The sequence below is a fragment of the Nilaparvata lugens genome, chromosome 8 (assembly GCF_014356525.2).
Source record: "Nilaparvata lugens isolate BPH chromosome 8, ASM1435652v1, whole genome shotgun sequence".
Taxonomy (NCBI): domain Eukaryota; kingdom Metazoa; phylum Arthropoda; class Insecta; order Hemiptera; family Delphacidae; genus Nilaparvata; species Nilaparvata lugens.
In genome coordinates this window covers 3,790,766-3,815,339 of record NC_052511.1, presented here as the reverse complement: position 1 = coordinate 3,815,339, position 24,574 = coordinate 3,790,766, and the positions used below count along the sequence as shown (strand labels likewise).

Sequence of the window (24,574 nt, the reverse complement as noted above, 5' to 3'; positions counted from 1 at the left end):
CCCAGAATTGAGCCTTGAGGTACTCCAGCCTGGACCTCCAGTTTTTGAGATTTAATTTTTACTATTTCATTCCCATCCACCTTGGTAAGCTCAACACACTGGTTTCTACCTATGAGATATGATTCAAACCATTTTAGTTCTATACCATTCACACCTACAGTTTTTAGTATTTCCAATAATATTCTATGGTTCACACAATCAAAAGCTTTGGATAAATCAAGAAATATTGCGGCTGCCTTCTCACCTGAATCTATTATATCTATTAGTCTTTCAACAAGGGATACTATTGCAGTCTTAGTAGATTTCCCTTTCTGGAACCCATGCTGTTCATCACATATGAAATTAATTTCTTCCAGGTGCATCAATAGCCTATTTAAAACTACTCTTTCAAAAATTTTACTTATTACATTTAGAATACTAATGGGTCTATAATTTTCAACTCTTTCAGAATCACCGCTCTTGAAAATTGGCAAAATTTTTCCTTGTTTCAGATCATCAGGGAAAATACCCTGCTCTAGTGAAGTATTAAGGAGATGCAATAAAGGGTCCAGTAATTCATTTTCACATTCTTTTAAAATTTTGCTTGAGACCCCATCCAATCCTACTGTTTTTTTGTTATTCAAATTTTTTATTATTCTTGACAACTCATCTCTTGATAATGGATGAAATTTAAATACCTTTTCAATTGGCTCAGCATTTAATGTAGTTGTATTACAAGTATTAGTGTTCAGTGACTTTTGGAGATTATATGCAACCTGTTGATAATACTTATTGAAAAAGTTACAAATGTCTATACTATCATCCATATAATTTCCATGTTCATCGATTATCCTAGGGACATTAGTAACTGTATCTTTTTGAGCTGCTCTCCTATTTCTATTAATTACCTCCCAAACAGCAGAGTTAAAATTGGTACTAGTTGTTAATATTTCAGCTGTTTTCTTACACTTAGCTTTCCTCACTTCTTTTGCATAGTTTTTCTTTAGACATTTGTATTTGACTTCACTCGGAACATCCCTCACTAATTTAAATTCCTCATAGGCTTCCCTAACAATATTTCTTTGAGTAAGAATATCTTCAGTTATCCATTCATCTACTTTGTCCAATTTACTTTTTACTTTGACTTTTTTTATTGGACAGCATACACTAATGTGAAAACTTAGAGTATCAATGAATTGCTTATATTTGTAATTTAGGTTACAACTGTTATAAACACTACTCCAATTTTCTTGAAGCAGTTCCTGCTTCAAACAATTTATATTTCCTAGCTCATATTGCTGAATTTCTTTCACAAAAGTTTTTTTTCTGCTTGGATTCTGGCCCTGCAACTTAACATCTAAAATTTGATAGTTATGATCTGATAGATCTGAGCTACCTAACCTGACATTACAACCTTCTATATTTGTGAGGATATTATCAATAATTGTCTGTGAAGTTCGAGTTACTCTTGTATATTCGTGGACCTTAATTTCTAAATTATTCATATTAATAATATCTCTAATATCCTCTGTCATTTTATCCTGCCTGGCAAAATCGGTATTGAAATCTCCTACTACTATAACATTTGTGAAACGAGCGGTTGTAATTTCCAAAAGTGTGTGGAGCAGCTCACAAAATTTTTGCCAGTCTCCATTTGGTGACCTATAGATACCTAACACTGCTACCTCAAATCGATCATCAATTTTTAACCTTAGTCCCGTCACCTCTAAATCCATCTCAACAGAAAATCTCTTAACAAAATCCAGTTCATAAGTTTGGGTATGTTTAGCATTGCTAGTGAATATACATACACCACCACTTCTATGAGCTATTCTACAAAATTCTGATCTCAGTGAATAGCCTGGAATCCTAACTTGATTTATTTCCTTTATTTTTAAGCCATGCTCTGTGAAAATAACAATGTCAGGATCCTCCTGTTTAAGAAATACTTCTAATCTGTCAATTTTGTTGCGAAGATACTGAATATTTTGATGATAAATACTAAAAACCTTACCATCTTGTGCTACTCTATCTCTAGCATTTGTAGCTATTTCCCTTTCCCTGTTTTGAGCCAATTTACTAAAAAATCGTTATTTGTTTTTTTGACTGTTTTTAAACCAGAGGATTGCAAACGGCTTTCAATCAGCTCTGCCAATCTATTACAAAATATTACTTTGCCAGATCGATTTAGATGCAACCCATGATTAGTGAAGTTATGTCTTTTCAGCCTTTCATTTAGAAAACAAATCCCCAGTTGTTTAGAATTCTTATTTTTTAGGCTGTTGATTGTATTATGGATTGATTTGTTTGTCGAATTGATTGCTTCATTTAACTCTGGCCTATCAAACCTATTAGGAATAGTACTTATTATTAAGTTTGTTTTTTTGCTGAGTGGCACAATTTCCTTGATTTTTTCTGTTACTTGAGGAAGATGATTCAAGTTAGGTTCATTTATATTATTTGAGCCACCCAGTACGATTAGATAGTCATTTTCATCAAAGTCTTTAGTTTGTTCCCTAGCTGATTCTACAACTGCATTAATTGATGCACTTGGCTTGAAAAAACATTGGACATCAAATTTATTTTTCAATCTTTTATCAAGGAGATCACTGCAATCACGTCCATGACTGGACGTCAGTAGCAGAACTCTCCCTTTCCTATCTTTATTTCCCTCAGCTATATTTTTGGTTGCTGTCTTCAAAACCTCACTGTACGTTTTATTTCGACCATTTTCAGAGCATTTCCCATCATTTAGGTTAGATTCTATTTTTTGGATTTGGACGGAGGTTCTATCATACATTTAGTATTATCAAATTTAGATTTTAGTTTCTTTATTTCCTCCGACATTAGACTACATTGATTTTTTAGATTTAGTATTTCTTTTTTATGGTCTTCATCTTGTAATTTTATAATCAGTTCCAAAGATTTAATTTCTTCTACCATCCCTAACCTTTCTTCCTCAGACGTTTTTAGAGTTACTTCTAATTGGTTTTTTAAATTAGTGTGGCTACTTTGTAGTTGAGCAACTTTTTCGGCTAAAGTAGTTTGAGGAACTGGGGTTTTTGGTTTTGGCGTTTTTGAATTTTGGTTTTGGGAACGCGTAAGTACTCCCGCAATGTTTACATTTCTATTAATAACCTTCGGTGTTCTATTTGAGCTCATCTTCCTATCTAAGAAATTATATTACTTGCAATAATAATAATTGATTTATAAATGATAGGATTTTAATTAGGTTATAATTTTAGTCAAGTAAACTATCTATGTTTATTTTTAAATCTCGAAAACCTAACCTCAAAATAACCTCTAAACGATGTTTGGCTTATAAAATAGAATTAAGAATTAAAATCTAAAACAAAATGATAAAACGTGATCAAGAAACAATTAATAATGAAATTAATACAAAATTTGTACTTATCCGTGACTATTTATAACACAAAATCTTCCAAAACCCAGGAGCGAAATTATGTATGACTTTCATTCACAAAACCTCAAGGTCATCCAAAATCAATGAGAATGCCACATTGAGAACTCCATATTTGTTTTATAGTTTTGTAAACATAGATTTGGAACAGCTCTTAGAATAATAGAAGAGAAAAATAACATAGCTTTATTTTAATGATTAGTTCATAGTAGAGAAGTAGCAGATACAGTATTAATATTATGATTTTAGAGAATTTGAGAAAGAGAATTGTGGAAAATAAGCTTACCGAGAAAAACTCCAAAAAGCCACCATATGTCTGAAAAAAGAAATTAATTATCAAATAATACATTTTAATAATTGAGATTTAATATTTTATCAATGAATTATATTTCTAAATTTTTGAAAAACGATCTAGCAACGTTGCTACTTACTTTCCGTGTCCAAACAAGCAATCATTAGATACTCAGGTCCCATGTGAAAAAAAGCAATAATAACAAAATATATATAAGCATTGGATCAAACATTATCTTTAAATTACTCATGTTTCCAAAAATTTGCAACCGATTGGGCTTTGTCATTTGCTTCAAAGAGATCCTCCTTTCTACATTGGACATCAAGCTGAGGGCACACAAGCAAGAGCTCCTACTCCTGAATTGCTCTGCAACGTTGCTGAGCTAGAAAGGGATAGCACTATCTGCTTTGTCGGATTATAAGCAAGTGGTATAACAACAACAACAACAATGTTAATCAAATACTGTCATTATAACGTGGAACTATAATTGATTAATAGCATAATAGCATAGAGAAACGATAGCATGAGAAGATATCTCATGGTATAGGGTGTTAATATTCTAAATTTCACTGTTAACTGAAGCCGATAGTCCTAGTAGTTTGTTATCATGAAGCTATGTGACGTTGGTAGTCTATCATACTGTGCCGTTCTTACACTCTCACCCGGCCAAAACAGTAATAATAAACAGTAGTCGACAGTAATCTGCTTATATATGCATATGCATTCATTGGCCAAATTTAGAAAAAACATAATTTTACACTTAATATGTTAAATACTAATAGAATCTAGTAAGTTCTGGAGCCACTGACATGCATCTTCTCCATCATCATGAACTTCTGTCAGCCCTCCATGATAGGAGTGTTGTGAACACTCAGATATTAGGTGATTCATTGATTGCATTTGTCCACATTGGCACAGAGGATCAGAGGTGTATCCCCATGCTGTCATCAGCTCAGCACACCTTCCCACCTGCATCCTGAACCGGTTAAGGCCACACCACTCTCTACGTCTCAGCTGGGTGCCAGGAACAATGTCATTAGGGTCATCCACAAGGCCTTTGTTCCTGACCTCTCCCTGCAACCATCTCAGTCTCCATAACTACCTCGCACTTCTTATTTCCTCCTGCTCATCAAGTCTCAAGTATCTTCTTGACTTGAGGCGCCTTGGTGGAGGGTTAGCCAAATCTCTAGAGACTGGGAGATCCTCATGAATGTGTTGCAACTGGGAAATGAACTTGTTCTTCTTCTCCAACCTTCTGAGATCTGGAGGCATGATGTTACTAAGTACAGGCAACCTGTTGGTCTCTGTTGGTCTCTCTTTGTCTCTGTTGGTCTCAATGCCCCACAAGTAATCTGCTTGAAATTTGGAACATAAACAACCTATACTATGGACAATTTTCATATATGCCATCTTTTACCTATTTGCTCCACAAACGTCTAATTAAAAACTTGACATGCTAAAATCTTGAAGAATTTAAAATAGGCCTATAACCATTCTCAGAAAATTAAGAATTTAAATAAAATTTCAAGTTAATCAGTTGAGTAGTTCAGACGTGATGATGCGTCATTCGTGAAATTCCTATCCCGCACGTGTATAAGCCAATTATTTCCTTTGTTATGTTACTAGCAGGTAATCCGTGCTCCAGAAAAGTCTAATTAAAAACTTGACAAACTGGAAACTTGGCCTGCTAAAAATACTTGAAGAGTTTTAAAAGACCTACTATAACCATCCGCGAATCTATATGCAAAATTTCAAGTCAATCAGTCCAGTAGTTCAGACGTGATGATGCGTTAAACATAATTTTCCTATCCCGTACGTGTATAAGCCAATTCTTTCCTTTATTATAGTATAAATAAGTTCTTCAACTTGGTTCGAACATAATAAAGTGACCGAACTTAAATCTTGTTTAGAAACCTTCCTCAAGTTAATGCCAACCTGACAAAATTGGACTGGTTATTAATTTAGTTGGCAATTTTAACCATCTGTTTCAAAGAGGTAGTCTCTCTAGATAATAGTTATACCTATATACCCATATTAACATATGGTATGTATTCATGTCCCATGAATGAAATTTATTTTTATTTATTTATTTATTTACATTGTGTACAAACACTTAACATGAGGAAAGGTACAACAGGCTCATGCCCAAAACTGTCCCATTTCCAATTTATACTATACTGTCCAAATCAAAATGTTGGTTATGTCACTTTCACTTTTCAAAATACAATTTACACTCTTCAATACGCAGATAAACGAGCAAATTTTGAATCAAATAGATACCATTAGAATCTGAAATTAAAAAATCTAGAAAAGTAACTAAATAATTATTCAAAAAGTCTAAATTTTGAATGAAACTAGAAATTTTTGAGCTAAAAACTTCTCACTTTTGAGCATTAATTCTGAAAAATTGAAATTTGGGCTTCGAGATTGATATTTTTAGAAGCGATGTGCAAAATTTGGAGATCTAAGGCCCGCCGCAAAGTAGACCCACGCTGATCCACGCCTCTCCAACCCACGCCGTGGGATGTTTTATAAACCATTGCTATAGAATTATTCATAATCAATCAGCTGACAAGTGATTATTCATTGCATGTATTACACAGGGGCCTGTTTCATAAAAGTTACAAGTACTGTAATAAAGGATAATCACATTCCAATTACATGCTCAATATAGCCGATAAAATCAGCTGTTCCTGTATTACAGGACTTCTAAATTTTTATGAAACAGGCCCCTGATGTCTAGAGAAGCCTAGCAGTGGTTTACAAAACATCCCACGGCGTGGGTTGCTTTTCGTGGATTAGCGTGGGTCTACTTTGCGGCGGGCTTAAATCATTCCCGTTTTTCCGGTATGCAATCCACAAGTTGACATGTTTTGATGCGAACAAACACAACCCTACTCTCTCTTATTATATAGAAGAAGATAGATAACATAATATACAGACAGAACACTTAGTATAACGGGAGTGCAACCTTTATAATTATATGGTACTCATTCACTGATAATTAACAGGAACATAATGTTAATAATCATGAATAAAATTGATTGATTGAATGATTGATTACCCAAGTTTCGACACCGATCACTTTGAGGTGATCACCAAGACAGCGTTCAGACGGCTCGATATGGACGTCGGAATAGTGCAGTTTCAGCAATCTGTTGCCCGGATTATTGAGGGTCCACACACAACGAAGACCCGGCTTACAGGTGGCCGGATAACCGGGAGAGGTCAACACTTGACTCACGTTTTGAACGGTTAGTTCGGTCACACCGCATTCCGCTGGAAAAAATTAGATCTTATTCAAAAAATATTTATAATTCATTATTATCATAGAGAAACAATAACATAAGTTTATAGGGCGTTTATGTCGCAACTTTTACTGTTATCTCAAGCTGATAGTCTCTCATATTGTGCCGTTCATACACTCTTACCCGGTCGAAACAGTAAAAATCAACAATAATCAACAGTAATCGGCTTGAGATAACAGTAAAAGTTGCGACATAAACGCCCTATACCATGGGATATCTACTTACGCTATTGGTTCTCTATGGTATAGCTTGAGAAGATATCCCATGGTTTGTAGAATTCATTCAAAGTATGGAAGCTTTGAATCAAATTATGGTGTTGTGTATCAAGTAGTTGAGATGATACTGTATCGTATTGTGTTGATACTGTATCATGTGAGATGATACTGTATCACTGTATGTTGATACTGTATCATTTATGGCGATACTGTAGAGAAAATATAGCATAAGAAAATATCTCATGGTATAGGGCGATTATGTTCCAAACTTCGCTGTTAACTCAAGCGACAGTCCGAGTGGTTCTTTTAGGTGAAGCTATGTGACGCTGGTAGTCTCTGATACTGTGCCGTTCTTACACTCTTACATTCCCAACAAAACAGTAATAATAGACAGTAGTCGACCGTAGTTGGCTTTTGAGTTAACAAGAAATCGGCTTGAAATTTGGGACATAAACAACCTTATATAGTGAACATTTTTATAATATTTATTTTAGTGTTATAATTAGTATTACTGTAATTAATTATTTCCGTTTATTAGCTCAGTATTCTTATAATCACTACTTCAATTGAACGAGCATAGCAAGTTCCTACTTTTGACTTGAAGCCTTGATGCTCAAGACGTTTGAGGGGTTTGTTTGTATTGTCGATGATAACTTTCGAATACGTCCATTAATCAACTTTAAATTTCAACACATATTCTGTCAACCATTAGGAAGATTGAGTCTGAATAATGTGAGGGTCTTTCACAGGAAGCGTTTTTTCAGGCGTTTTCAGACGAGTCGGCAGGCCAGGAAGCTCTCCGATTGGCTGATTGGGTCGGCGTTCGGGAATCAGCTGATAATCAGCCAATTAGAGAGCTTACTGTCCTGACGACTCGTCTGAAAGAACGCTCTTAACCTAGCGCCGCAGTGCAGGATGGTTTCTTACAGCTTGGTGTTGTTGTCATTTGAGATGGGTGTCTGGCTTGGAAGTGTTTTGGCCGCATTGCAGGATGACTGTTAACGGGTGCCGGAAGATCAACAGCTGGGTTTTTTTTAGCTATTTTTCGTGATAGAGAAATTCTGATTGCAGATTCGTTCTCAGCGACCCCAAGTTTACCCTAAAGGCTCAGAATGTCAACAATGTTTTTAAATAATTAAAAATCATCATGAAAAGTCATTAATATGGTAGTACATCACGTTTCTGGTAACATTTTACTGGTGACTGGAGTTTATAGGCAACACAAAAATAAAAATAAACGTGAGAAAGAAAACTGCTGATGAACGCGAATAAGACCGCCACTCCATTGTTCTATTGTCTCGGCTGCTTGGCTGAGCCTGGCTGGAGGGATCAAATAACCGACTTGATCTTTCGTCTGTCTGCTAGGCGGAACTACGCCGACCATTGCTGCGTGGAAGACGTTACTGAGGCCGCTCGCATGGCCACCAACGCTGCTATTAATTGCTGTCTCAGCGCCTAGTCCGAGTCAGACAAGCATCCAGCCTGCACTGCGGAGCTAGGTTTAGAGCTTGGTCCTTATCCTTCATGAAGCGTGCTCAGTATCATTATTATAGAAATGATTTTAATAGAATCAATAATCGTTAGCAGAATAAATCACTTAAGGTGGGCCGTCCACTAGTACCGTTTTTTGTCCGAACTAGCAACGGCCGAAAACTACCGAACGCGACCGAACGATCCCCCAACAAAGAAAGGAATAGATGCTCGTCCATTGCAACAGGTTCATACGGCCGTCTCCGGCCGATCAATCTTTCGATCTGAATTGAATGGGATTTTCTGGCTCTATCCGGCCGAACTAACTAGTCGAGCTGAGACAACAAAGTGTTCCTAACCTAAAATTGTTTCACAGTCTTCTTTGTTTTTGTTTTTCATTGAAGTTGTTCTGTTTTATAAAGTTGTAACTATGGACAATGAAAAGTTGATAAGTTTCGTTCAAGAGCATGTTCCATTGTGGAATATGCGAGACAAAAGATATCATTGTGATGTTCAAAGGAATCTGTGGACAAAGATTGCTGAACAAATAGGATCTGGAGGTAATATTATTGTAATGAATAACTAATTTAGTGGATATTTGTTTATCCAATTCTCAAAATTTTAAAAGCTTGCCACTTCACTTTCTGGCAACCAGCCAACTACTGAACTAGATTGACAAAAACGGTTTCAATTGTCGACCGTGTTCGGCCGGGATATTCGTCCGATCCAACGGCCGAACGGATCGGTTGAATACGGTTCTAGTGGACGGTTACCCTAATAATAATAATCATCATCTTCATCTTCATCATTCACTCTCAATCTATATAAACTCAAATTGAAAAAGCCATCACTCTGCTTTCAAATAGAGTTGTCAATATAACAACTCTCATTATTTTCCCTCTCAAGGATTGAAAGCCTTCCTAGTACATGGGTAACCATAGTTGGAAGAGCTTCAATCCCACCCTTTTACACCAAATTCTGAATTAGCATCTTGTACGGACATTTTTGTTTTTTTTTTGTACTAATTTTGCTAGTTGTTTATTCTTGTTGTAATTTAATATTACTTGTATTTTATGTATGTGTGTAAAGGAAAATAAATTGAAATTGAAATTGAAAAAAAAACAGTTGACCGGATATCAGTGGAATTTGAGCGGGATCTCCAACCCGGAGGGTTCACAGTATATATTAGGCCCTATCAGTTCATAATGTTACATATTTTTATTAGCAAGTATGCTGAGTATGGCAGTGTGTTTGTTATCATATACAGTATATAATTGGATTTGTGTTTTTTGCTACATCCAACTTTGTGCCGGTTGCACAAAAGCCGGTTAAATTTTAATCCTGATTAGTTTCATGAGAGCCAATCAGAGAAGCTGTCTTTTCAAAAAGATCTTCTCTGATTGATTCTAGTGAAATTAATCAGGATTGTAATTTAACCGGCTTCTACGCAACCGGGCCTTGATGTTTAAATTTGGTTGTATGCTTCTTTGATACTCACATGTTTTCCTGGTCAACTTTAGCCTGAATCCAGTGCCAGTATTACTGGTGTTATCTGTCTTGAACCGGATCCAGAGCTCATTGGAAACAGTTGCCGCCATCTTGAATTGTGGGGTGTCACAGTATCGGCCGATAACACTTGAATTGTTCTGCAAGCTGTCTTTCAGCTGGAAAAGAAATCGGAATGAAATTTTTAAAATTAAAGATAAAGACGATATGAAAAGAAACGTCAGGTAAAGTTTTCAGAATTTTATTTGAAAAGAGCTGCTATCCATATGTGCCTACTCAGTGGATGAATATAAAGATTTTTTCGCCACACTGCACAGAAAGCAGCTGTTTTCCAGTCCCTACGTAGATCTGAAAGACATTGTTTGCAGACGACTCTCATCTGACGTCAGAACAGGTTTCTTTGCGGCGTAGGCCGGAAAGAGTACCCTTTCCAGCCGCTAACATGGAACTAAGAAAGGTGATCGAAAAACAGCTGATCAAAAAACTTTTCATTATTTGTGTTCATTATTCAATAATTAAAACATTTATAATAATATCATCTTATTGTCATTTGAAAGAATAAAAAAGTATAAACTCAACCTCCCACATAATTGAACATTATCTTTTAGGTTATTTAGACAAATCAGAATAGAAAATAAAAATACTTGGACAATTTCCTGATATTCAGATTACCTCAGATTTGCTAGAGCTATCACCTTCCACTTCTGCTTTCGGAAGTGCTTAGTAAACAACTATTCTCATATATATATATATATTGTTTATTTTTGTGTGTGGCGAAAAATAGCGTTCGCACCACGGGAAAAAATGTGTTTCCGGCTCTCAATCTTTTCTAGTCCTCGGCCTACGGCCTCGGACTTGAAAACCGATTTCGAGCCGGAAAAATCTCATTTTCTGCTCTAGGTGCAAAATATACTATTACAAACCTCAAGATGGAGGTTTAAGAAGATAGATAACATTTTACTGTTTGATTAATGTCAAATTGTCAAATCCTTATATCTCTTTTACAGGTAGTCAGTAGATGAAATAATAATAACAATAATATAATGAAATTGATACAAAGATAGATCCGTATCAACACAAATCCCATCTTGTCGATACTCCTAAGGGTATGATTGATTGATTGATTGATTGAGTACTTTATTTATGTAGATTACAATATATACTGGCTTATACACTTATATACAATAGCTTACAATACAGCAAAATTATAGATGAATTTACATAATATAGACTAAGAAAATAATTATTGAACTGTATATGATATGAAAAAGTAATTTGTAATATAATAGTTATAGATAATTATATTGTTATGCATCTACATAAATTGGCGGAGCTTTGGACATATCAATGTCCATTCTTCGGAAAGAATATTAAAAATATCCTCCCACTAACTCTCTACCAAAATATGATCACATATTGGATGCGTATATGTGCAGGTGCACGCGTGGCCATACATGACCAAGCGCGCAGATAAGAAACAAAATGTGGATAGAGCAATAGGAACACTCACACTGAACGCGTGCTGGTTTTTTTTTCATCTTTTAGTTCAACTAGGAATGCTGGTTGCGTTCAGTGTGAGCAGCTACAGGCACGTCATAATTAATTTCAATGGTTCGTTCCAGATTTTGTTTTTCGGCTCATGCATGATCTGACGTGTACTTGCACATATAGGCATCCAATTTAATGATACCTTGAGCCAATAACTATAAAAAACAACTCTGAATAAAAAATGGTTGAGACTAGAACAAAATATCCGTGTTGCCGAACTGTGTAAGATATCCATATTTTCATGCAAACTCATACAACTGGATACCTTCAATGACCCCTGCAATTTGAATAAGATTTTTTTTCTAAATAAGTTACATTGCAATCAAGTCTGAAAAGACTATTGATCAATTTTTCAATATGATAATGTATTGAATTATTAAGATATGTAGTTCTCACCATGAGCCAAGTGGATTGGCTGACGCCTGTGATCAAAATTGCGAGGAGCTTAGTTGTGGGGAGACAGGTTGGCGGCGGCGACACCCTCAATGGGAACGCGCCAACCAAGCTCCCCGACAGCTACGCTCCATCTAAAACCACTTTCGAGGGGATTGGTTGAGGGCGTCAACTGAGCTCCTGAGAGAGGAGCTTGGCTGACGGGGAGCTTGGTTGTCGTCTATGGTCCCGACAACCAGTCCCCTCTTAACCAGTAGGGGATTGGCTGTCGGGGAGACTAGTTGACGCCAGCGTGGGAGTAGCTAGGTTGTCGGGTTCAGTGACAACAAACATCGCACGCTCACGTTTGAGTGCCGGAGTTTTCGCTAGTAAACTGACATATATTTCACGCACGTACTCAATGGATTTCCTCAAATCACGCCTGTTCATTCAATAAGATATACATTTCCAAGTCAGTTAGATTCGGAAGATAAATAGTTTATTTAATTTAATATTTTCAGTGATAGAAGCGACAACATTCTAAATCCAACCAGTTGCAAGTTTTAAGTACCTGGGTTCAAGTGTACAGAGAGATGGAGGGCTTGATGTGGAAATACAGCATAGAATAAATTGTGGATCGATGAACTGGAGAAAAATGAGTGGTTTTCTTTGTGATAAGAGAGTGAATTGTCAAATGAAGGGAAAAGTGTATAGAGCAGTTGTGAGGCCAGCTATGCTGTATGGAACAGAAACATGGCCCATTTCAAAGAAACAGGAACGAAAGATGGAAGTGACTGAGATGAGAATGTTAAGATGGATGTGTGGGGTTACAAGGAGAGATAAAATAAGAAATGAATTGATCAGAGGCACTGTAAAAGAAAATGCAGGAGACAAGGATGAGGTGGTTTGGGTATGGACTGCGACGGGAGGAGGATTATGTTGGACGAAGAGTGCAGGATTTGGTTTTGGATGGTGTGAGAGGACGAGGAAGACCTAGGATGAGGTGAGGAGATAGAATAGCGGCTGATTTGCGAGAGTGGTTGGAGGAGAGAGGAGGCATTGGATAGGGCTTTGTGGAGAGGCAGACTAAGAGAAAGGAATGCCGACCCCATTTAAATGGGAAAAGGCACAGCCAAAGAAGAAGAAGAAGAAGTGACAACATTAACAAGCTTTTCTTCTAATAATCGAATTCATAGAATGTGTGAAACAGTGTCTGTGATTGTACTACTTCCTCGCCCGCTTCAAGCTGGTTTCAATGCCCAATCCCTATTGGATAGCTCGGCTGTCGGGGAGCTTGGTTGTAGGGTACAATCACGACAACCAGACCCCTCATATCCAGCAGGGGATCGGTTGGCAGAGCTTGGATGTCGAGAGCGTTTGAGGATCTTAGTTGTCGTCGACAACCAAGCTCCTTCGTTCTAGTAGGGGATTAGCTGTCGGGGAGACTAGTTGACGGCAATGGTACATTTGGCCAGGGGATTGGCTGACGCGTGTGATCAAAATTAAGAGAGAAATAGGCCTAAAGAGTAGGCTATAGAGATTTTCATTAGACATGTTGATGTCTACAGGATTCATTTCAATTGTTTCAAAAGAGTCCCAGCAAGGAATTCTTATCATTCATATTATATCCATTCATGATTATTTGAAAGTACTTCCAATGATTCACAACCTACCTCAACAAAATCACAGGAACACTGCTTGCATACGTCGAGCTTGAGATGTTCGAACTCAATTTGGATGACATATCCCTCAGCTGTGGAGACATGCCAGCTGCAATCGAGGAATGAGTCATAATGTCCGTTGTGGTCTATGTCAGGGGCCGAAATTGTCAGCGCCTCTTCACCTATGAATAGAATACCTCCGCAGCCTTGGCTTGGTCCTGGAAACCAACAAACAATACTTGAAAATACTTCAAATCAAAACCATCTTCCATTTCAAGACAATATAGATAATTATCTAAAATAAGAGAAAAAAATGAATATTCAACATTTTTGACCGAGCGAAGTGAGGTCTAAGATCCAAGTCGACGGTTTGGCATTTCTCTTAATGTTTAAATGTTGCGCATTTACGGCGAAACGCGGAAATAGATTTCCATGAAATTTGACAGGTATGTTCCTTTTTAAATTGCGCGTCGACGTATATACAAGGTTTTTGGAAATTTTGCATTTCAAGGATAATTACTGGTAAATTATGGGACGACGCATACAGGAACGCTACAGCTGACTTGTCTAGAATTAAGGCCTGGTTTGACCATAACTCTTTGACTGTCAATATCAGCAAGACCAAGTACATGCCTATAGTAACCCGTAATCAGCAAGATCCAGGACACAAAGACCTGAAACTCCACTCATGTGGGGACTCTACTTCAATTTCCTGCAACTGTGAAAACTTAGAAAGAGTTAATCAATATAAGTACCTTGGGATAACAATTGATAACACCTTAAGTTGGAGTCCGCACATCCAGTTGGTGAAGCAGCGACTTAGAAGGCTACTGTATGCTTTTTCCCAATTGAGTCAAGTTTTGACTAAGAAGCAGTGTAAGACAGTCTATTACGCATACGTCCAGTCTATTATACAGTATGGCATACTGGTTTGGGGAGGCCTTCCTGCTACCCTCCTTGAACCGCTTGCGGTGTCGCAGAGACAAATTATCAAAACTGTTTTAAATAAGGAATGCCGATATCCAACAGCACAACTTTTTACAGAATTTACAGTTTTAAATGTAAGGCAATTGTACATTAAATCTTTATTGATCTACCTAAAAACTAATAAACTTAAAATTTTATCAGATATTTTACATACCTATCCTACACGGTATAGAACTAACTTCGGTTTTGCGACGCCGCAGGTGGTTCATGGAGTGGAGCTGAGGACACCTTTTTATTTGGCTCAAATGGTCTATCGTAATTTGCCCGCTGAGATAAAAACTGATATGGATGAATGCAGTGTGGCTGCATTCAAGCGTAAGGTGGAGGGGTGGCTATACCGCCTGGGCTGGGAGTCGTCGGAAAGCCTGCTTCAGTCTGTTTATTGGCACTAAGATCATCTCTATTAATTTGATGCTTTTGACGCTTTTTTTATACATAAATAGATTTTTTTTCATTTTTGAGATTATAAATTTTCAAACTTACCTTTCTTCTCTTTATATTTACCACACACTTTATTTAATCGTTTATAGATTTACATAACTTCATTACTATATTCTTTTTAATGGTCACTGGGGAATCGGCTGGTTTCTGTTCCTCGGTAATTTTTTTTTTTTATATATGAAAAGCTACCATTATTTTTTACAATAAGTATATACAAAATATATTTCACTTGTGCAATCTCAAGAATTTATTCATATTTCAATTCTCAAATCTGTATAAATGTTACTCTTATCAATCTTTTTCTGTTTATGAAATTTTGTCAATGAACAATGTAATAGATAATATTTAATTTCAAATTATAATACAAACTATCTTATACTCACCTTCTAGTTAACAAAGCCGGACATTCTATTACCTATATAATATTATGAATAGACTATTGGCTACCCACTGTAACAAGAACCCACCCCCTACACTCAGACGAATAGTCTTGTAGGGGTATTCCAGTAAAACATGCTCTGTAATACAATATATCTGTATTTTGTATGGAATAAAGAATATTTGAATTTGAATTTGAATATAAAAGGAAAAAGGAGCCTCCTTCATACGCCAATATTAGAGTAAAAATCATACTATAGAATTATTAATCATAAATCAGCTGTCTAGTGGACTATAATACTATCCGTTCAAAAACATCGAACATCTTGAAAATGTATCTTTCCATCAACGTTAGTAGACAATTGACTATAATACTACCCGTTCAAAAACATCGAACATCTTGAAAATGTATCTTTCCATCAACGTTAGTAGACAATTGACTATAATACTACCCGTTCAAAAACATCGAACATCTTGAAAATGCATCTTTCCATCAACGTTGTAGAGAGTTGCAGCCAGACCTGATAACAGCGCTCACACTCACATTCCACGACGACACACGTCACGGTACGATAGGCCTGAAAACTCTATTTTTATTCAGGATTTTTTCTAGACATTTTAAATTGATAGATTATTTATTAATTTTTGAGAAAACATAACAACAGGTCAATGTAACTTACTGAGCGCGAGGTCTACTGTTCACAGAACTACTAGTTAATGAAAATGAGATGAAATTGAAGGTTCAAGGCAGATTATCACATTCCCGTATAGGAAAAATCATAGAGAGAAGATAGCATGAGAAATTCCATGGTATAGGGTGTTTATGTCCTGGAATTCAATTTTCAACTCAAGCCAATAGTCCTAGTAGTTCTTGTCCGTGAAGATATATGATGCTGGTAGTCTCTCATACTGTGCCGTACACTCTTACCCATCCAAAACAGTAATAATAGACAGTAACTTAGTTGATAGTAATCAGATTGGGTTGACAAAAAATTGGCTTCAAATTTGGAACATAACGACCTACACACTCGGATATCTTTTTCTTATGCTATCTTCTCTCTATGGTGTATAACTAGATGAATCATTGGATACAGACAGACAGAAATATATTTATCTCCAAAAAAATGCAATTCACAAAATAAAAATGTTATGTACTCACTATTTTGAGTGCAACAGTTTTTATACAAACAACAACAAAATATAGAAACAATCTAATGAATATTGTAAACGAATGGTGGGAAGAAAAGAAAAACTATAGTTTCGGTTTTTATTTAACATCAAAAACTATTCATTTAATACAAATATTCAAATATGTAACAGTGCAAAACGGAAAACAAATTAAAACAATGTAATTGACATTAAGGAAAGATTAAAACTATAACCAACAATCAAAATTTCTGATTATAATAATCAAATAATAACTTAAGGGCTACTCGCTTGCTGATCTGTGGTCGTTCAGGTTTTTGAAAAATAATGAAACAAAAATTATTATTTAGAATTATGGGTCTGAAAAGAAAAAAACATTTGTATAATGAACTATCATCTTACTTTACCTTGAAAATTGTCCCTTGGCCTGACCCTCAAAGGTCCGGTTAAACCACTCCCGACTTTAAATAAATAAATATATAAAAAAAAACTTCTGCCAGCTGATTGAATCAAAGCACCAGCTTTCCCTACAAGATTCAAATCCTGAAAACACAATTATGCAGGTTTAAACTGCCCGAACTGTGACAGCCTATAATAATTGAATTCTCAAGACAGAATCCTTCGGGTAACCAATGCCTTAACTCAACAACTATACTTCACAAACGGTTCAAAGAATACGGGCCTCGAAAAAAAAATTCAAAATCTATTTATGTGAAAAAACATGCAGCCTTGATTCACAGACCAAAAGTCGACTCACTCTTGTTTGTATAGCATGGAGCTAAAAACCATAATATTGCCTTCACGAAAAGTGATAAAATACACGTTTCATCTTTGCACATTGGAGATCTTCTCGCTTTATCAATTACATTTAATAATTAAATCCGCGACCAGATTTCCAACTCACAAAATAATATTTCAATAAAATTTAATGGGTTTTGATGTCATGTATGACAGTATGTATTAATAATGAATGAAGGATTAATAATGGATAATTAATGAATAAATAAACAAGTATGAATCAATCAGCTCACCATAAGTGAACCTCACGCTAGCCACGAAACCATCCAACCCGTTGGTGACGTCAGATTTGAAAATCAGGTTGAGTTTATTCTGTTGAGAGGTGATTGTGCCTGGATTCTCATCTCCACAGTACTCGCCCTTCTTGAACTCAGCTCCGTCCACCACTTGCCAGGCAGCGAGTGAATCGAACCTACAGTTGACGCTTCTCTCCAGGCTGAATGATTTGAATCTGTGACAGAAAGCAGAGTGTTGGCATTTTGGCGAATTGTATCTATTAATTGACCGAGCGAAGTGAGGTCTAAGATTCAAGTCGACGGTTTGGCATTTCTCTTAATGTTTAAATGTTTGAATGTTTAAATGTTTGAATGTTTAAATGTTTATATGTTTTTATGTTGCGCATTTAAGGCGAAACGCGGTAATAGATTTTCATGAAATTTGACAGCTATGTTCCTTTTTTAATTGCGTGTCGACGTATATACAAGGTTTTTGGAAATTTTGCATTTCAAGGATAATATAAAAGGAAAAAGGAGCCTCCTTCATACGCCAATATTAGAGTAAAAATCAGACTATAGAATTATTCATCATAAATCAGCTGTCTAGTGGACTATAATACTACCCGTTTAAAAACATCGAACATCTTGAAAATGTATCTTTCCATCAACGTTAGTAGACAGTTTACTATAATACTACCCGTTCAAAAACATCGAACATCTTGAAAATGTATCTTTCCATCAACGTTGTAGACAGTTGCAGCTAGACCTGATAACAGCGCTCACACTCACATTCCGGGACGACACGTCACGGTACGGATTCTATCTATTAATTGACCGAGCAAAGTGAGGTCTAAGATTCAAGTCGACGGTTTGGCATTTCTCTTAATGTTTAAATGTTTGAATGTTTAAATGTTTATATGTTGCGCATTTACAGCGAAACGCGGTAATAGATTTCCATGTAATTTTACAGGTATGTTCCTTTTTAAATTGCGCGTCGACGTATATACAAGGTTTTTGGACATTTTGCATTTCAAGGATAATATAAAAGGAAAAAGGAGCCTCCTTCATACGCCAATATTAGAGTAAAAATCAGACTATAGAATTATTCATCATGAATCAGCTGACAAGTGATTACACAGATGTGTGGAGAAGCCAGTCTATTGCTGTATTTCCATAAGGTCTATAGTTTCAATCAGGTACTTGTGGATGAGAATACTGCGTGAGGTCTACTGTTTACAGAACTACTAGTATAAAAACCTAACTACTCTAAATCCCATCTATGAGTTTGAAAATCGCTTCCCGGTGGTTCGGAACCCACCTGGAGCCGTAGGTCACATCATCATCCGTCTCAAGTCCCACGCACAAGCCTATAGGAGTTCATTTAGCACAGAAAAAAAGGAACAACCCGTTGTTATTTTCTTTGTGATTTGGGCATTATACTCGGCAAAAAAGAGAAAAAGAAATTATGAATATGAAGATGATAATGAGATTGATAATAAAAGTGAAGTATTTTGTCTTCGCTGAGTGAAGTTGACACTTTTATCATTTCAGAACGGGGTTTCGATTTGATTTCATAAATTGTGAGTGAAGAGTAAAGATTGAATAGAAGATGAGAGTAAAGTCATAGAGAAACAATAGCGTAAGTATAGATATCCCATGGTATAGGGCGTTTATGTCGCAACTTTTACTGTTATCCCAAGCTGATAGTTCACTTAGTTCTTTCCCATGAAGCTGTGTAACGCTGGTAGTCTCTCAAATTGTGCCGTCCATACACTCTCACCCCAACAAAACAGTAAAAATTGACAATAATCGACAGTAATCGGCTTGAGATAACAGTAAAAGTTGCGACATAAATTCCCTATACCATGGGATATCTACTTACGCTAATGTTTCTCTTTGCTGGTAGTCTGTCATATTGTGCCGTTCATACACTCTTACCGCAGAAAAACAGTAGAAAATGACAATAATCGACAGTAATTGGCTTGAGATAACAGTAAAAGTTGCGACATGAACGCCCTATACCATGGATATCTACTAGGATAGGATAGGTAAGGATATCTACTTACGCTATTGTTTCTCTATGGTACAGTCTAATGGAGAATAGAGTAGAGTAGTGAAACCTCAACACTAGGGATCGGTTTCCGAGCTCGGGACTTAGCTAAGTTCTAGACTTTGAACAGCTGGAGTCAGAAAATTGGCTTTCCGAAACGGGGCGCAGTCGCAGTCATTGTCATAGTCACGTTCAAATTAAATTTCGAAAAATTAGAAAATTGAACACAAAATGAAATAAAGAGAAAATAGTGTAGAGTTTCAGCTATTTTGAATTATCTAGGAATGTTTAATTTCGTCAAGGAAAAACGTTTCCAATTATAGAGAAATGAGAGAATAGATTCATTTTGCTGTTACTGTTACTGCGACTACGCCCCGTTTCGGAAAGCCAATTTTCTGACTCCAGCTGTTTAAAGTCTAGAACTTACCTGAATCCCAAGATCGGAAACCGGCCCTTATATGCAGCACCATGTCACAGTCCAGGTTTAAATTAAATTTCGAAAGACTAGAAATAGTCCAGTCAACGAAAGATTATTGAGGGAAAAGTTTGGAACACGATTTTCAACTCCACAGCTCTTTTAATTAAGGATAGTGAGAGGATTGTTGCCATGGCAAAATTGTAACGTGCTATAAATTTTCGGCTCTAAATTTATTGTCTAAATTTAATATTTTCTTAATTTGGCATAGTGGTTTTGTGTTTTGTTTCGGTTTTGTATATGTTTGGACTCTTCAACATCAAAATGAACTTTATTCCGAAGTGAAAAGTGTAAATTTAAAGTATTGTGCTGACTATAACCTTAGTGTCCGGTTTCCCATTGGGGAACTTTGGACTATATACGGCGAGGTGGAACTACCCTTGGGTCTCCCCACCATTCAAAGCCATACGCTAATAATAATAATAGTGAGAGGATTAACATATCAAAAGTCCTCACTCCTACCCCCTGTGCTAAAGGGGTGAGGCTGGTTTGAAAGTACAATTTTTTCATTTTTAGCATATATTTTAGGTAGTAAGTTATCATTATTTTTAAATAACCTCTAGACTGTGTATTCCAAATAAAGGTTTAAAGCAGTTTTGGGCGAATGCCTGTTGTTTTTATCTGCAATGTATCTATTGTTTATGAATAAATGAAATATTTATTTATTTATTTATTTATTAGAACAGTCACAAACACGATATTTGGAAAGAGAAACAGGCAATTGCCCAAAACTTCTTCAATTCCTTGATTTTGGCACATAAATAGTCCAAAGTGAGGTTAAGTTTAAAATTTCTGTTTTCACCAAAGATTAACACTCAGAGAATACGAATTCGAGATATGACTGATGAATTTTGAATTTCGAAGGGTTAATAAGAGCCGGAAATAACACTAAACAATCCGAAAGTTTCAATAATATTGAAATAAACTTGAAAATATATCTCGGAAACTATACTTCTCATGAACATTTGTATTCTGTGCAAAATTGAAGCTTACAAAATTACCAACAAGTTTTGCCGAGCTAAAAAGTGGTTTCAGTATTTAGGGCACGGTCACACTGGCCCTTAGATTCCATACTTTGGCTCCTCATTCCCATTTGCATCATTTATTATTTATTTATTTATTTCATTGGCATTACAGATCATAATTATAATAAATATAATATGATTGGGAGAAGACAACAGGCATAGCCCAAAACTGTCTTCTCCCAAATTTTTACAAATAATAAAAGTTTCAAAAAAGAATAAGGTTAAGATTTTACTTTCACTTCAAAAAGTCCAATTTCCACTTCAAAACTAATGACTAAACTAAAAATTTTGAATTTTGATATTTAAAAACTGATTAAAAACAAAAATATTTCACTCAAATTCCATTGGCATTACAGATCATAATTATAATAAATATAATATGATTGGGAGAAGACAACAGGCATAGCCCAAAACTGTCTTCTCCCAAATTTTTACAAATAAAAGTTTCAAAAAAGAATAAGGTTAAGATTTTACTTTCACTTCAAAAAGTCCAATTTCCACTTCAAAACTAATGACTAAACTAAAAATTTTGAATTTTGATATTTAAAAACTGATTAAAAACAAAAATATTTCACTCAAATCTCCACAGAGGTTGGAAATTTTTGAGTAATTTTGCAAAATTTTGAACCAGAAAAGAAACACAACACTTCACTATTATCATGAATTGAGTTTTATAATCACTTTGAACAATTAATTACGACATAGCAGTCAGGTATACCTGATTGCTATGTCGTAATTAATTGTTCAAAGTGATTATTTAACAAGCAGTTCGTAATGGAATCAAACATTGATGAGTTTTATAATTAATCAACTACAAATTTGGATATTACATTATCTGGTTTTGATACTCACGTGACGATAACGACTTTATCCTCGGGTGCTGTGATGTTCCACGTACAAGTCAATCCATCCATGTAAACACCGTTACGATTTGGTGTGGAAATCTCTCTCGGTGATTTTACTTCGCCGCCACATTCTAGAATAATAATATGAACTCAAATTAGTGAGAACTCCAGAAGAAGTGTCAACTAGAACGGAAAGATCAGAAGGAAATCACAAGAGGGCCTACTTTTGTCTGTGCTAGACGGTAGAGATAAAACTTAAATTATCTAAATTTTAGAAAAGTTAAACCATAACCCTATTTCGGACTTGTTATCTAAATTTGGGAGAAAAAACGTACAAGGAGTATCCTTAGTTTTTCTCTCCCAATCAGTGCGACTTTGTAGAAATTATAAATGAATAAAATAATGAATAAATAAATATCTGGTGAGAATATCATCGATCAATCACTCATTTATTTATCATTACAGTAGTTACAATGATCTATAATAATACATGCATATCATAATCTAAAAGAGGATCATCATCAGTTTCATCTATGTCTATTGCATCATTCATCATTGTGTCATTCAACTCAAAAATATTGGATGAAATGACATATGATAACAATAGTCTTTCCGATAGAAAGAATTTGAATAAAACCGACTTGCAATTACAGAAACCATTCATTTATTCCGAGAATTTCGATAAATTAGTTCTGTTCTACATCATTATCAATCTCCATAGTGAGGTACTAGATATAATGGCAGTATTTGGTTATAGATACAGTATTTGGTTTGCAGATGATATTTTGTTGATTTCCTCTCATAAATCGTTAGATGTGGCCGAAACCCGGTTACAACATGATACCAATACTCTAGCTAAATGTTCTCATAACAATTGTCTAAATGTAAATGTTACCAAAACCAAGGTGCTACATATAACCTCATCCTACATGAAAAGAATTAGGGAACCCAAAATTAAGCACCATTGCTGTGAATGTTTCCAACTGCAGGAGCAAGATATTTTCATATGTACAAGAGATTGTCAGTTTATATCGAATTGTATAAATTATAAGTATTTAAGTATTTAGGAGTAACAGTTGACAGTCATTTTCGTTGGGATATCCATATAAAAAATGTTTGTAACAGACTCAAACAGGTATTGGCCAAAATGTACTATATTAAAGATTTAATACCCAATAAAGTGAAGAGGATGATGTATATAGCATTGGGAGAGTCGGTTATGAGATATGGATTGCAAGGTTGGGGATTTGCTAGCAATGTGTTTATCTTAGGAGAATATCTTCGGTGCAGAGGAAGATTTTACGTTTGGTCAGCAATTCTCAGGGAGATATTTCATATGAGAACCTTTTGAATAGATGCAAGGTTTTGAATATAAAAGGTATATTTCTGTTTACTTTGATTTTAGAAAATTACTCCTACAAAAAATATTGAGTTATAAAAGTTAATCGATATGATTTAAGGAATGAGAGTTATGATGTACCATTTACTTCGAATAATTTAGCCAGAAACACGTTAATCTACATTGTACCAAGAACTTTCAATGATTTACCCAATAATTGTGCTGAGTTTGTTAATATGCGCCTGTTGAAAAGAAATTTAAAGATTTGGTTGAATAATTACACTTTAGATGTAACATAATGTAACTCATTATTAATGCATTGTATTGTTGTAATTCATTCTGTTCTATTTTTTTAATGTGAGTTCAGTTTGACTATATATTATAACATTTTATAGATTTTTGAGAGCTGAGCCAACAATTAATTAATTAATATCATGATAATTTTAACTGTTAAGTAAATTCTGTAAGTAAATTTAACAGTGTAATAAACTGATAAGTAAATTCAACTGTTAAGTAAAAATAAAGTTCACTGATATATGTATATTTATAATTGAATTTACATGTTTTGTATTATGGTACCTTGTCAAGCAGCCTCTTTGAGGTTCGCTTAAGGTAGCTTATTTATTCAATGAACGTTTTTTCTATTCTATTCTATTTGGTTAACATTGATGTTGCTATCCTTGTCTATTATTCAACAAAGCAGATAGCGCTATCCTTTTCTAGCTCCGAAACGTTGCTTTTCACTTTTATAGATTGTTTGATTTGAATGACTGACCATCAATAGTGTACTCGAAGAGGAACCCGGTGCGTTCCTTGATCCAATCAGAGCGAAAGTTGATGGTGAGTTGATCGAGCTCTGTGATTGGTGGAGGCGCGCTCACACCGCAGTAGGCCCGCGGGGGGTCCATGCTCATCCTACTATCTGCCGTCACTGTCACATTGTCGTATCTGCAGTCGTTATCTGCCACAAACAAACATAAATAATCAAAATTATAATCATCTAGCTCCACCACAAACAAACAATAATTATTAAAAAATTGTCCAGACGATATTTTTGTTGAGACGAGACAAACGATAGTAAGTAAGAAAATTTCAGTTTAAGA

At 35.4% G+C, this 24,574-nt stretch overlaps 1 protein-coding gene across 1 annotated transcript in view; it reads right to left on the bottom strand.

Annotated features, from left to right (window-relative positions):
* LOC111052170 (cubilin) overlaps positions 1-24,574 on the bottom strand; it is a 231,266-nt gene that overhangs the window by 10,569 nt on the left and 196,123 nt on the right. The window contains 7 exon segments of the mRNA XM_039435056.1: positions 3,687-3,716; positions 6,757-6,971; positions 10,184-10,349; positions 13,785-13,990; positions 17,756-17,973; positions 22,140-22,263; positions 24,247-24,432. Of these exon segments, the coding sequence (XP_039290990.1) occupies positions 3,687-3,716; positions 6,757-6,971; positions 10,184-10,349; positions 13,785-13,990; positions 17,756-17,973; positions 22,140-22,263; positions 24,247-24,432 (1,145 nt within the window).